At 38.7% G+C, this 14,291-nt stretch overlaps 1 protein-coding gene and 1 pseudogene across 1 annotated transcript in view; both read right to left on the reverse strand.

Annotated features, from left to right (window-relative positions):
• Window positions 1-630: 630 nt before the first annotated feature.
• On the reverse strand, window positions 631-3,657 carry LOC150039795 (mitochondrial carrier homolog 2 pseudogene; annotated as a pseudogene).
• A 1,833-nt stretch (window positions 3,658-5,490) lies between these two features.
• LOC150039796 (uncharacterized) overlaps window positions 5,491-14,291 on the reverse strand; it is an 89,894-nt gene continuing 81,093 nt past the window's right edge. Inside the window, exons 5-8 of the mRNA XM_090327593.1 lie at window positions 13,330-13,462; window positions 7,872-7,945; window positions 7,338-7,512; window positions 5,491-5,685 (exon numbers count right to left, since the gene is read on the reverse strand). Coding sequence (XP_090183719.1) covers window positions 5,614-5,685; window positions 7,338-7,512; window positions 7,872-7,945; window positions 13,330-13,462 — 454 coding nt within the window. The 3' untranslated portion in view covers window positions 5,491-5,613. The remainder of the gene's footprint in view (window positions 5,686-7,337; window positions 7,513-7,871; window positions 7,946-13,329; window positions 13,463-14,291) is intronic.

The raw sequence follows: 14,291 nt of genomic DNA on the forward strand, positions 1-14,291 counted from the left end.
TGGGTCAATCATCATTTTCTTGAAAAATAATTCTCTAATCTTTCTGCTAAGTGCTAAGGAGAATATTCCACATTTGTGTTAAGCCTAACAATGGGGAAGTAGAAAGCTTTTGTGTGCTCCTCACTTGTGCCAGATGAGTCCAGTAAATGACTGTGTATCATGAATACCTGGAGCCTCGTTTTTTTCTTAGATGAAAAACTCTGAAACAAAACAAAACAAACACTATCCAGCTAGGATATCATGAATTATATATTAAAACATGTTTGGGCATCTTTCATTTTTTTCCTTCCATAAGCCTATTTGGGCAGGAGCTGAACAGGAAGATGTGGCTGAATTTCATTTTTAAACCAGACCTGTGTGACTTCTCTGTGTGTTCAAACATCTAGAGTGTCCCATCAGAGCTCTGAGCCAAGGCTCACTGATGTAAATGGCTAAACAGCTGGGTCACATGACATATTTGTCTATGTGTTCCAATAAATATTTTGCTGCTGTAATTTTTAATCTTGGTCTAGAAATATTCAAACAGTGGATAAATAGCAAAACTGTCATCAATGTACTCTCACACACTCAGCAGTGACTGGCATGTGTCACAGTTTGCACATTTCCAGGGGTGCACACACGGGGACTTACCGGGTTTGTATCACAAGGTGCGATGAAATGGTTACATGACACCTATAGATGAGAGGAGGACAGTAAGCGCAGAATCTGAATAGGAGAAACAAATTGATAATTTAAGCTCGCCATCCCTAACATGGAAGTTATTTATTACTACTCACTTATCCATCAGGCATTCTAGTGATGGTATGACTGAGAATTTAAAGACAAAGAATAGAGCTCACAAGTGTGGCACAGGAAGTTGGAAATAGAGTATAGTAAAATTCACTTATTTCCTTAAAATTCAATGGAAATATATCATCACTTCCAAAAGAATGAGAATAATAAATGTTATTTAGGAAAACTTGTTCTTGTCAAGAACATTGTAATTATGAAATTTTGTAGCTGGGTGCCATAGCTCACTCCTGCAATCCTACTTACTCAGGAGGCTGAGATCTGAGGATTGTAGATCAAAGCCACCTGGGCACTAAAGTTCATGAGTTGTTCATTTCCAATTATCCACCAGAAAACTGGAAGTAGCACTGTGACTCGGGGATATGGCAGTAGCCTTGAGCTAAAGAGCTCAGGGACTACGCCCAGGCCTAGATATCAAGTCCCACAACTGACAACAACAAAAAATGTAGGTCAACAAATGACACAATTTTATCCATGAAACAAAGTTCAGTTTTTAAGTTTACAGGTCTAGAAAATTCTCTGCTGACATTGTAAGCATATGAGTTCAAGAGTGGATGGTAAGCTTGAGATGGTGCAGGACAATCAGGTTCTATGAGGTGAAGTCACGCAGGTAGTAAGCACGGTCAGTGATATGTCTAGACAGCAGTGTTCATTTCCAAACCAATTCAGATGCAGCTTCCACAGAAAGTTAAAATATCCTTATAGAGGCAAGTTACACAAAACATATCTTTTCTCACTGTATCTTTGTGCTTATATTAGTACTCTTCAAAAGAGTTAAAACACAGAATCAAAACAAGTACCTGTTCATCAAGGAGCACATGCATAAATACAATATGTGGCCAAAACAGAAAATCAGTCAGCTATAAAGAATGAAATAATATCATTTGCAGGAAAATAGCAGCAGAGCTTAACATGTTAAGCCAAATATACCAGACTGAGAATGAAATGTCACTGGTTCTCTCTATCTTGTAAATTTAGACTTTAAAGATGAATAATAGGAATGTACCAGAGGAACTTTTGGGGGAAAGGACAGCAGTGGGGAATGAGGACATGACAGAAGAAGGTATGGGACATGTATGAAATGCTCTTAAATATACTATTTGATAACTATGAATGAAACCAGAACAAATGTTGAAATTATTCTGAGAGTGGAGAGCACAGGTATGGAGGATATTGGAAGCACCACTGTAAACAACAAAGACATACCACCACCACCAACAACAAAATAACTGTAGAGATTCAGCATGAGAGCTTGAAGTTTTAAAAAATGCCCAGATCTCCAATTCTATTATGAACACTGAATGGTAGCAATATTAACTGAACACAAAGCAGTCAAACAAGTCAGGATTTCAAAAACTGAAGAACAATCATTCAAATACTGCAAGCCAGTGGAACATATTGAAATGCAATTGACCCTGCTCAGGTACTGGTCCAGGCTCTCAACTGAAGTGTATGCATTTGAGGAAGAAGTCACATGGTTTTCTCGAGGAGGGAAACTTCCCTTCAATTCTGCATCACGTGGAAGGTTTTCCATAGAAGAGCCCTCGCTGCTAGGCCTTGTGACAGGAGTATGGGCAAGAGACTGAGTGTGTGCAATCACCAAGGAAATTCCTTCAATGGCCTCCTTCATGCTGTCCACAGTACTGTGAAGTTTGCCAAGGACAAATACCAGCATTTCGTTAGTCAATAAAGAACTCCTAAGGAACAATTTCCTTTCAGCAAATCAAATTAAAAGTTTCTAGATAATATTCCCAAGAACTACAAAACATTCAGTCTCATCATCTATCTATATACTATGAGCGGAAACGAGCATTTGTTATAATTCAGTCACAACCTCTGGGACGAATAAGAGCTGAATGCAGGATCAGAAATCATTTTAAAAGCTCTTGAGCAGTTTCTTCCTTTTATCTATCTTCAATGAGGCCTGACAGGACTTGCCCCTTCTGTCTTCCACTTGCCTTCACACTGAACAAGGAAATATTTTAACCCCTTCTTCATTTCTCCTTTCAGTGCAGTAGAGAAACACCAAAGGCATTTTTTTTCCATTTTCCCAAGATTAAATGATTATTTAAAAAGCATGCCACACTGTATAGAAATCAACATTCTCTCCCATAATTCTGTGCATCTGGGACTATAGAAATGTCACTGTCCCTGCCTCACATCTTCAAATTAACATTCTCAGGTCATAATAATAAGAGTTCCCACAGGAGACCTTCCAGAAAAACAAGCTATTTCCTTGGCTCATATTTCCCTGTTTTTGCAGCATGTACCAGCAATCTATCCAGGAAGTATACAGTGGGGAGGAAGGAGGGGATCCACCAGCAAGCCTGCAGTTGTTGACAGCCATAAGATAGATACAAGCATAAAGGGATAGGTCAACATACGGCAAAGAATGCTGTGACAGCTTGGGAATCACTTTTCATTTCATTCATGGTAGAAACCCCACTGTCCAGTGCATAGGTGTTCACGAGGTAGGCCAGGGAGTTACAGAACCACAGAGAAATGATGTCACCTAGGCAGTGAGGAATGAGACCCGAAAAGAATCCCAGCAAGCCCTCTTCCCGAAAGATAGTTATTATGGAGTCACAAAGTCCACAGTATTTGGATTCTCTGCCAATGGATTGTATCATACATCTCAGAGTGATCACGTGGAGCGGATGTGTAATGAGGGTAGCAGCACAATGAGCCATCATCTCTCGAGTTGTCTCTTTGATAACTTGGTCAAAGGAACATGAGGCTTCTCTATGGAAACTTCCAGTTCCTGTGTCTACGGACCACAGTTCCAAGGGCTCCTGAACACAGTCTTGGAGTTAAGCCTGAGAACAAGCCATGCTTCCCGTCGATGCTTGCAATGTGCTGAGCATAACAAAAGAGACCAGGAAGCTGACGTACTTGCTGCCCAAAAATATTTTGTCCTATTGTTGGAAGAAGAGGCACATATCCCACCCAGATGAGCGACACTAAAGGCATTTTATCTCCAGCCTCCCTCAAGTGGCCACACACAAAAATGCAGCCGCTGAATTGACCAATTCCAGTCTTAGTTTAGAAGACTAACCCTAGTGTCTGACACCTTGGAGTTAATAGTATTTTTCTGCTATATCCCCATGAGAAATAATTAGGGTAGAATCTTGCAAAAAAACCCAGGTGTATTCAGCATTTCTATTTATATCAAATCTGCAAAGGAATTTTACAACAACGTATCTTTCTTAATTACTAACATTGAATATGTAGCAGATAATTTAAGAGAATAAATTCATCATATAAGAGAGTTAAGTGGGAAAATCCATATAAAGAAAATAATAGTACCCATGTTTGAGTAACATTTTACAAGTTAATTTACTAACAATTATATTCCAAAGTCATAGTACTTATGTCTCATAGCCTACTAATCTCATCAACCATTTCTCTAGAGACACAGTCACTGACCTTGGATTATGTTCTGTCATTCTCAGTTTATTACTTACTTGCTGAGTTCATATTGTTGAGTCTCTCTATGGGTTATTCTCTCTACACAGAACTCCTTGGAATGTTGAATCTCTATTTTGTGCATCTCTTGTCCTTGTTTTAGTTGAGAAACATTTTAAGCCTGCATTCAATCTGATTTTCTATTAAATTTTCTGAACCCTTTTGAACATGCCCTTGGCTCTAAATCAAATTAAAATACATATTTAAGCATTACAGCATTGGCCATGCAAAGCCCAGAACTTCATGAAAACAGCTACTGTAACAATGAGTTCAATGGCTCACTTCTGTAAGCCCAGACAATCAGGAGGCTGAGTTCTGCGGAGCATGCGTGGAAAGCCATCCCAAGCAGAGGAATCGTCTGGCTTTGCTCATCACTTCCACTTACAAACAGTGGCCACACCTTTCCCTTGTGCGTCTGGCCACTCCTATTGAACTTGCAGCAATCTCTGACATTTGGTCCCACCCCTTCCGGTTTCCATAGCCTTTCAAGGCTAAACTCATTTCCCTCGTGTACATTTCCAGCCCTTACCTATTTAAGGAGATCATTTATACTTCTATGGTATTTGTTCCTGCCATTGTACTTGTAGACAGACCTACAAAATCCTTTACATGCCGAGGTCCCTTCTGTAGATGGTGTCACATGTTGCTTGTTCATTCTAACTCATGTTGCTGTGAGCAGTGATTTTCTGGTCTCGTGTGTAGGAGGACAAACTTCCTGAAGATGCTGAATATCATTCTTTGTCTGGCTTTCACCCACAATCCCTGACTTTTTTATAGGACTTGCCCCTATTCTGTTTGGTGAGCAATTTTCTAGAGACCTATTTTTGCCATGGTCTTGTTCTAAAGGTTCTTTCAGATATATATTCAACCGCATTATTTGCAGGGTTGGATATCTAGAGCCTATTCTTGATTGGTTTTTCCATGTTAACACAGTACCTGTGAAATAAATTCACCCAGAATCCCTGGCTAATGGGCTCTGACATGAGCACCTCTGGAGGAGTTAGGGATACAGCTGGATAGATCTCAGATTGAACTTTTGAATCTTAGAAGAGATCAAAGTGGCTAATGAACCGAGGCCACATGTCTACTTCACATCTTTGGGAATTACCAAAAACAAAACCCTTATTATTTTTGAACATAACTAGTAGAACTTCACGTTTTATAACTTTCAATTCCTTAATACACTTCTCTAAGAACCTGATGTATCTGATGTAACCTGGCAGTCTCTTTCATGGAGGACGCTTTTTTACTCTTTTTTCCTTTCTTCTTTCTTTTTTTGTTGGTCATGGGACGTGAACTCTGGGCTTGGGAGGTGTCCCTGAGCTCTTCAGCTCAAGGCTATGGCGCACTTCCAGCTTTCTAGTGGTTAGTTGGAGATAAGAATCTCACAGACTTTCGTGCCAGGGCTGGCTTTGAACCTTGATCGAGTAGCTAGGATTACAGGAGTGAGCCATCAGTACCTGGTTTGGAGAACCTTTTATCAGTGTATTTTCCTGTCCTGTGTATCAAAGTATGCCACTTAAATGGCACTAATTCATATGTTTCAGTGTTTCTTCAGCCTTCAGAGAGATCAGTCATCACAAATGTCTACGTGTATAATGGAACTGCATGCAAACAGCTACTATATCCAGAATCAGTTCCTGGAGACAACTACCTCACTACTCGCATCGAGTCCTCCCCATGCCATCTTGTGTTCTTGATCATTACAGGAGCAAGCATGGGTGACGGGAGACACTTTCTCCTGCTAAATTCTTATGTAGCTTTCAGTTCTCTCCACACATCGGCATCTTGAATGATTCAAAAATTTCTACTGAGATGAGCTATTTAAGAAAGACCTGGAAAGTCTGATGAACCAAGTGAAATAGTTTCTTCATTTTTTAGTTTTTAATATTCAGTTTTAATTTTTATTAGAAAGGGGAAGTACAGAATGCTTGGCATTACATAAGTCAGGTAATGAGTACATTTCTTCTTGGACAATGTCACTCCTTCCCGTTCCCACCCACAAGTTGTACAACTCATTTTCAACATACAATCTACTGAGTACAATGCTTAAACAATGCTAAGTAGCTGAGATTTTAGACATGAGATTATGAACATGATTATGAGCATGCCCAGTTTGTTTTGAGATAGGGAAATGTTAATTCCCTATGCACCCACAGCCACCTACAGAAGCTGCCCTCACTTTGGCTCCCATGGGCTGAGTTCATGTAGGTATGTAGCATCATGCTCAGCTAGGTTTTCTTTTCAGATGCCAGAGAGAAAAACATTCTAGAGGGAAAAGTGTTCCCTAGGGACATACCATGCATTCTTCATGAGGAATTCAGATTACAAATGATTCCTCTGCAAAACATCACTGAAATATTAGATTATAAAGACAAACTCAGGACTCTAGTACAAGTTTGTTTTTTACTTAAATTTCTTGTAATATCAAAAACTGTATGTTGTAAATGTACTAAACTACGGGGAGGGTCAGGAGATCTGGAGGGAACAACTTGTGAGAAAATGAAGGAGAGAGTAACACTGTTCAAAAACAAATGTATTCATCACCTGATTTATGTAACTGTAACTCATCTGTACATCATCTTTACAATAAATTTATTTTTTTAATTTAAAAATACTCTCTGATACTGATATTACACCAATTTCTAGATGGCAAAATTTAACCACTGATAAAATTAAGTGAGCCTAAAAGTTTCATTTACAATGATCTAGTTTCCTTGGCATCTTATTACAAACTTCATCAACTTTTTTGAATTCAAGTGCCATCAAGTCAACACAACAGCTGTAAAGAGGATGAAGCACCAATGTGAATACAAGAAATACTGCACCAGTGGCTCATGCCTCTAATCCTAGCTACTCAGGAGGCTGAGATCTTAGGAACAAGGTTCAGAGCCAGCCCTGGCAAAAAGTCCTGTGAGACTCTTATCTTCAATTAACCAGTAAAAAAACGGAATTGGCACTATGGCTGTAGCTATGAGCTGGATATGGACGGTGGCCAGGCCCAGAGTTCAAGCCCCACAACCGATGAGAAAAGAAATACGGCCATCAATAACCTTTGTCAAATTGACTTAAACATTCCTTACTCTGACAATGGAAAAAGAAGTCTTCCTCTTTAGTGTGGTAGACTTTGGGAAGAGATTCACCAAAGGAGAGCTTGGCAGTTTTGCCCTTTGTCTTTTCAGCTTTTGTTGAAGTCTTTCAATTTTCTTTGTTTTCTTTTCTATAGTAGCTTTCAATAGGAAATTTTGAAGTACAAGCCTACAAGGCAGGTTTTAAAATAATTATTTCCACGTATCCAGTTTTAAATGTTTCATATAATTTTAAACAAGGTTCTAAATAAATGATTATAGATATTCTGAAATGCCTCAAAAGATTTTAGTAATCATACTTTTGTTTCATATAAAATGTGCAAAATTAGGATTAACTTGAGATGTTATACACATATCATGTTTCTCTTCTTGTTCTGTTGTGGATCCTATAAAAGCCCCCATTCAGCCAACCATCTTCCCAACCACTGAACTACTTCCCAAACCCCTGGATATGCATTTTAGGAACTCAGAATGCAGGTTCCTTAGCTTCACACAGATGTATGTAATTTATGCTGCTTCAATTTATACTTTTGCATTTCATCTTCCATTTCCTTTGCCTTTGGTACAGCTTCTGTGCATCCTTCCTCCTTTCCTTCTTGCAACTAAAAGAGATGAGAAACATTTTAGCAACATTCTGGTACACTTTTGTACACCAACTGTTTTTGTGCTGGCATGTTTCAAGCATTGTGAGACCCCTTCATCCCCATGCTGTTCTGGTCCACTTTAGGGCTCATACTGTGTACTTCGCTAAGGCAGTTTCAAGGAATTCACATGGTCCACAGAGCCTACAATTATACTGGCTAGCCTTGTACAGACATAATTATGACCCTGTTCTAGAACTTTTGTAGTTTAAAAATGTTTTGAGTGTGTATTAGAACAATGGGTTTCTTTGCACATATTTTCTGTTAATCATATCTTCTATTAGCTTCTCCTATTACTCTCTACATGATCCCAGTCCTCCTCCTTTAAGAGATTCTCCTTTTACTTCTTGCTCAAACATTATTTTTAAGGTTTGTTTTTTTTATCAGACATTCTAATTGGCAAAATGGGGAAGTGTTTGTGGAAAACATTTATATTTGGAATTTAAAGCACTAACACATTGTATAGAATATGAAACTTTCACATATACAAATATGCAGAACTAGGCTACGCTTGGGATGGAATAGCATGTTATTCTGTAATAAATGGGCTCTGCATCTTAGAGTGTGAGTGGTAGCATGTTCATAGTTTGCACAGTGCCTGCCTCTGAACCACCCTCCTCAGCTAATTAGTATGTGTTATCATGCAAGGTAATGCCTGTGTCTTCAATTCTCCATTGGTGCCATGAAAATCAGAACAGTATAGAATTCACTGGCTTTGGAAATGTTAAGCTAGGAAACATCCAGAAAGGGCCAGTAGCACAGAGAACTGTCTGCATTTGCATATGATCACATTTTATATTCTGATAACATGCCATCCTTTAGGAAGTGGCATGTGGGTGGGAGAAGTCTTCAGGAGACCAATCCTTCTTCACAGCAGTAACAGTGACAGAAAGTGGAGAGCACAAGGTTTCAGAATCAATCCCCATGGCTAAAGCAAGTATCTACAGGTGCCATAGGCAGCAGTGGTTTTAGGCACAGGAAGCAAGAGATAGATGTCTTGTTCTCAGTGCTATTCAGGGGGTCATGATCATGCAGCAGAAAGCACAATGGCACTTCTCCATTGGACGGCAAGTAATGGAGCTGACAATCAGAGGCAGGGGAAAGCCATGCACCTGAAATGCTGAACTCTACTCTAAAGTCAAGATTCCCCTCAAAGCAATTCATTCTAAGACAGGGCTCATGACGGGCAACTTTAGCAAGCACTCAGATGCAAAGGTGCAAAGTAAAATGGGACCTAGCAGAAAATGGAGAGGCAGTCCTTTTTTTTTTGGCAGTTCTTTCTGTAGGTGAGATGATATGGTAATATCTAGTAAAGGAAACAAGCTCTCTATTTACCACTGTGAGAAAACCATGCGCATTTATTTAAAAAGCTACCTTAGTACAGTTACAGTATAGGTACCCTATACTACCTTATGTGGTTTTGATATATAATTGCTTAAGAGTTATTGCTTAAAAACCTTGGTATGTCAATTTTTTGAGAATAATAATTCCATTAGTAACAATTCCTTAATAATGACAACTGTTCAGTAAAAGTATGTTTTTTTTTTCAGTTGTGGGACTTGAACTCTAGGCCTGGGTGTTGTCCCTGAGCTCTTTGGCTCAAGGCTACTCTCCTACCTCTGGACCTGGGCTCTGTCCCTGAGCTCTTCAGCTCAAGACTACTGCCCTACCCCTTGAACCACAGTGCTATATCCGGTTTTCTGGTGGTTAATTGGAGATAATAGTCTCATGGTCTTTAGTTCCCAGGCTGAGTTTAAACTGCGATCCTCAGATCTCAGCCTCCTGAGTAGGATTACAGGTGTGAGCCACTGAGCCCAGCTAACATAAATATTCTTTTAAAAAGAAATCCAATAGCATAATGTAGATATTTTATCAACTACTTATAGATTTTACGTATGCTTAGCATTTCAGGCCTTTTATTCTAGGTGTAAAATGAGAGAAAAATTAATGTGATATATTTGCAATTCAGGGGAAATTCATAAATCATTTCTTTACAAGTTATCTTGAAATACTGAACCAAATGAATATGGAGTCGGGGATGAGAATGAGGTTTTGTGGAAGGGACTCAGCTTGAGGGTTTGTTGTGACACATCACTTCCCAAAAGCTCTCTGACAGAAATAGGAGGTTATGTGAGGTAGAGGCTGGCTCTTCTCAAAGGAAGGAAATGACTTTTACAGTAGGGTTTCATCCCAGCTCCCTGTTCTCTTATCTACAAGTGAAGGAAGAAATTAACGTCCACATCCACACATCAAAACGTAGAATACAAGTGGTTGATTTCAAGAGTTTTGATACAAAAGATAAAATACCCATTTTCTTCTTGGAAAATATTTACAAATTTCTCTTTTCTCTTTGGATTTTTTTTGAGCTTTGAACTTGGGGCCTGAGCACTGTCTCTGAGCTCTTTTGCTCTCTACACTTTGAGCCACAACTCCATTTCTAGTTTTGAGTCATTAATTAGAGATGAGTCTAATGGGGACTTTTCTGACAGGCTGACGTTAAACTACGATCCTCAACGATCCTCAAATCTCAGTCTTCTGAGTAGCTAAGATTTCAGCCATGAGCCACTTGTGCCTGACTGTCTTTGGATTTTGGCAATAGCGGTATTTTGAACATAGCCTGTGACTTGCTGGGCAAGGGAACCCTGGATGGCTCTCCCCCTCCCCCTTCCCCCCCAAAAACCTCTTGTTTGGCTGAGGCCACTGGGAATGTCATCCTGTCATTGTTGCACTATACCTCATGTGATGAGACCAACAATTGCATACACACATGCAATTCCATAACACACAGAGCTGGTTCTTAAAATGTGTCCATCTGCACAATCATACAATATTTGGAAATGACTAAAGGGAATACCTCAGAATTCAGTTTTTGTTGCTCCATTTATATCTCCTTGGGCAGGCAAAGACAATTTGATGAGATTTCAGTTTCTAGTCTTCTGTCTTTTGCTAGTTTGGAAAGTTCCCTCTTGATTTCTTTTTGTTCTTCTGAAAGCTAGAAATACATTTTCTTAATTTTTTGGTGTCATACTATAACTGGGAGGAGCAGATCTTAAATTTGAAACAGTGCTTATTTTAATTCACCATTTTGTTGCTTGTAATGTGGCTCAAATTCAAAGCCTCTTGATTGCTAGGTAATTGCTCAACCATTTGAGCCACATCTCTACTTTTAAGCTATTTTGTTTTTTTTGGGGGGGGGCACGGCTCCGGCCATGATATTCCTACTGATATTTCCTGTGTTGCTTACATTAAAGGAAAGCTTCACCAGGCCCCAGTTATTTCCTGGGATTGGGGCTTCCTGATTTTTACCAAGCTGTGATTTATTCATCTCTGCTTTCTGACTAACAGAAATTACAAGTATTAACCTGCGCATCTGACAATTTAAGGTCCTTTATCCAATATACTTTACATAGACTTTAATTTCTCCTATGACAAAATGTTGACAACAATCAAAAATAATTCTTTAATATGGTCAGAGATGAGATTCTACTGTGAAACATAATCACCTCACAAAATATTTGACTAGTGTAATTATACTTTCAAAGCTTTAACATTAAAATACCTATATTAATATTTATTCCAGTGATTAAAATCAATATGCCTTCTACTCCTTCCTTTAGAACATATACACTGAAGGAGGGAAATATAAGTCTAAGTGAAATGAACTCCAGGATATGGAAAAAAGAGATATGTCCTTGTGGTTGATGCCTTTAATGTATTATGTGAAGCTGTTTCTTTACTCTGCTTTTTTATTTTTATTGTTCTATTTTTTTTTCATTTTTCCCTTATTGTTTATCACCTGTTGTTGCTGTATCTGACTTTGGTACCTGATGTATTATACATATATTTATTTATTTATTTGAATCAGAGAAGGAAAGGGGAAAAGCAAGATGCTGAGACAAAGGCCAAAGGATGAAGCAGTGTAAAAGGAATATTCACAAGAAAATACGTTGCAAATGAACTTTACAACTTGGGATGTGGTGGAGGTATGGGAAGTGGGAGAAAAACATGGGAAGAGGGAAAATGTTCAAGAGGTAATGTACTCACTACCTTACAAATCTAACCACAACCTCTCTATACATCACCCTGATAATAAAATGAAAAAGAAAGAAAGAACATAGAACACGAGGGTCTGCCACAGGAGCTCACACTAGGTATGTAAGAGGTAGACTTTGGAAGGAGGTGTAGGAGGGAATGTGATGAGTCTCCCTTATCACCCAGCAAGCCAGGCATGTTGGAATGTACTTGAGATCCCAGTACATGATAGGCAAGGATAAGAAGGACCATAGTCTGTGGCCATCTCTGTGCAAAATGGATACCAAGAGAAAAGCAACTAAATCACATAAAGGACTGGCAGCTAGGCACTGATGGATCGTCCTGCAATCTTAGCAATTCATGTAGATGAAACCTGAAGATTATAGTTCAAAGCCAGCCATAGCATAGAAGTCTGTGAGATATTTCTCTCCAATTACACACACACACACACACACACACACACACACACACACACACACACACACACACACACACACACCTCACCAGAGATGGAGCTGTGGCTCAGTGATAAAGTGCTAGATTTGAGCAAAAAGATCAGGGACAGTGAATAGGCTTTGAGTTCAAGCCTCAGGACAATCACGCAAAAAACAAAAGAAAGGATTGGTAATGTGAGTGAAGCAGTGGAGTACTTGTCCAACAAATTCGAACTCTAAATTCAATTTCAGTTGCTCAAAAAAAGAGGGGAGGGGCCAGGAGTTTGGCCTAGTGGTAGAGTGGTTGCCTAGCATCCACAAAGACCTAGGTTTGATTCCTCGGTACCACATACATAGAAGAAAGCCAGAAGTAGTGCAAAAAAAAAGAAGGGAAAAGGAAGGGAAGAAGAAGAAAAAAGAAAGGAGGGAAAGTAAGGAGAGGGGAGCAGAGGATGAAAAAGGAAAAAAAGAAAGAAGGAAAGAAGGAAGGAAAGAAAGAAGGGATAATATATACTAAACATATGTTAGATGTTAAGAATTAGTCCCAATTATTTAAAATATCATTATTTCTAGAAGGAGACACACTGTGTCCTGCCTAAGTGAAACAATAGCAAATCACATACAGAGTTTTGGTCAAACACAGGCCAGGCATACAAAGGTGGACCCGCAGGATAGCAAGTCTACTGATGAAGCAGGTGTGTTAAGTGTGTGGAAGTGCATCCTTCTGATGGTTTTGCAGTGATGAAATTGCCTAATCATGCAGTTCCTTGTGCAGGTGCCTGCTGAATATACTAAATCAAAGGGATACAAAAAATAATATTGGCAATGAAATAAATTAAATAAACATAGCAATTGGATGTCTGTAGCAGATTTATTTACCTGAATCAAGGCATTTCGTAAAGTCTCTAATTCCATATCACATGCACAAGGTTGCTGATTGCCTTCTTTATTATCTTGTCTTTCCTTGTTTTGTTCAGATGAGCAATGTGCATTTGTCTTCTTGTCATCTAGTCTTAAGACATGAATACAGTTGTAAAATTTCTTTTGTTAGAAAATGTAAAGCTCATTGGCTGATATCTCTTCACATGTTACCATAATAAAACTTTTATGATCCCTTCCTTTCTAGCCTTATGTAGTATGTCACTTAAATCTCTTCCAAAAGCTACCACAGTAGAAAAGGAACAATTAAAGATAATTCTGTTACTTAGGAAGCTACTTTTACTAGCATAAAATATGAAAATGAAACTCTAATATTTTTCATAAGAGATGAAAGTCATTTTTATATAATCCTACTGTTCTCTCAACTGAACTAGGTAACACAATGTAGCTAATAAGTTTGAAGGTTAATGTGCACAAATGTGCATACATTTTCTACAAAAAAGTCTTATCTTTATACAATCTTTCCAATGATTCAAAGAATGACTTGCAGTGTAAGGTAGCCCCTTAAGATATTTTCACACAACATGTATCTACCCAGTACCAGAACCCCAAGCCAAGCTAAGTTTTCTAATATCTGCAACCACACTTCCATGTTTCCTTTATGTAACAGTGTCACTGATTAATATCAGTATGAATACTAGGAACAACTTAAATGATAAACTTAAATAATACAATAGTTACTAAAATAAAACAGTAACTTTTCTAGCATAGATTAATTTTTAGATATGCATATATAATAGGGATAGTAGATAAAATAATTAAAGAATTCTTTTTTTGCCAGTCCTGGGGCTTGAACTCAGGGCCTGGGCACTGTCCTTGGGCTTTTTCCTCAAGGCTAGCCCTCTACCTCTCAAGCGACAGCACCACTTCTGGTTTTTCTATATATATGGCACCGAGGAATC

The sequence above is a fragment of the Megascapheus bottae genome, unplaced genomic scaffold, assembly GCF_031878675.1.
Source record: "Megascapheus bottae isolate mThoBot1 unplaced genomic scaffold, mThoBot2.hap1 HAP1_SCAFFOLD_58, whole genome shotgun sequence".
Lineage (NCBI taxonomy): Eukaryota > Metazoa > Chordata > Mammalia > Rodentia > Geomyidae > Megascapheus > Megascapheus bottae.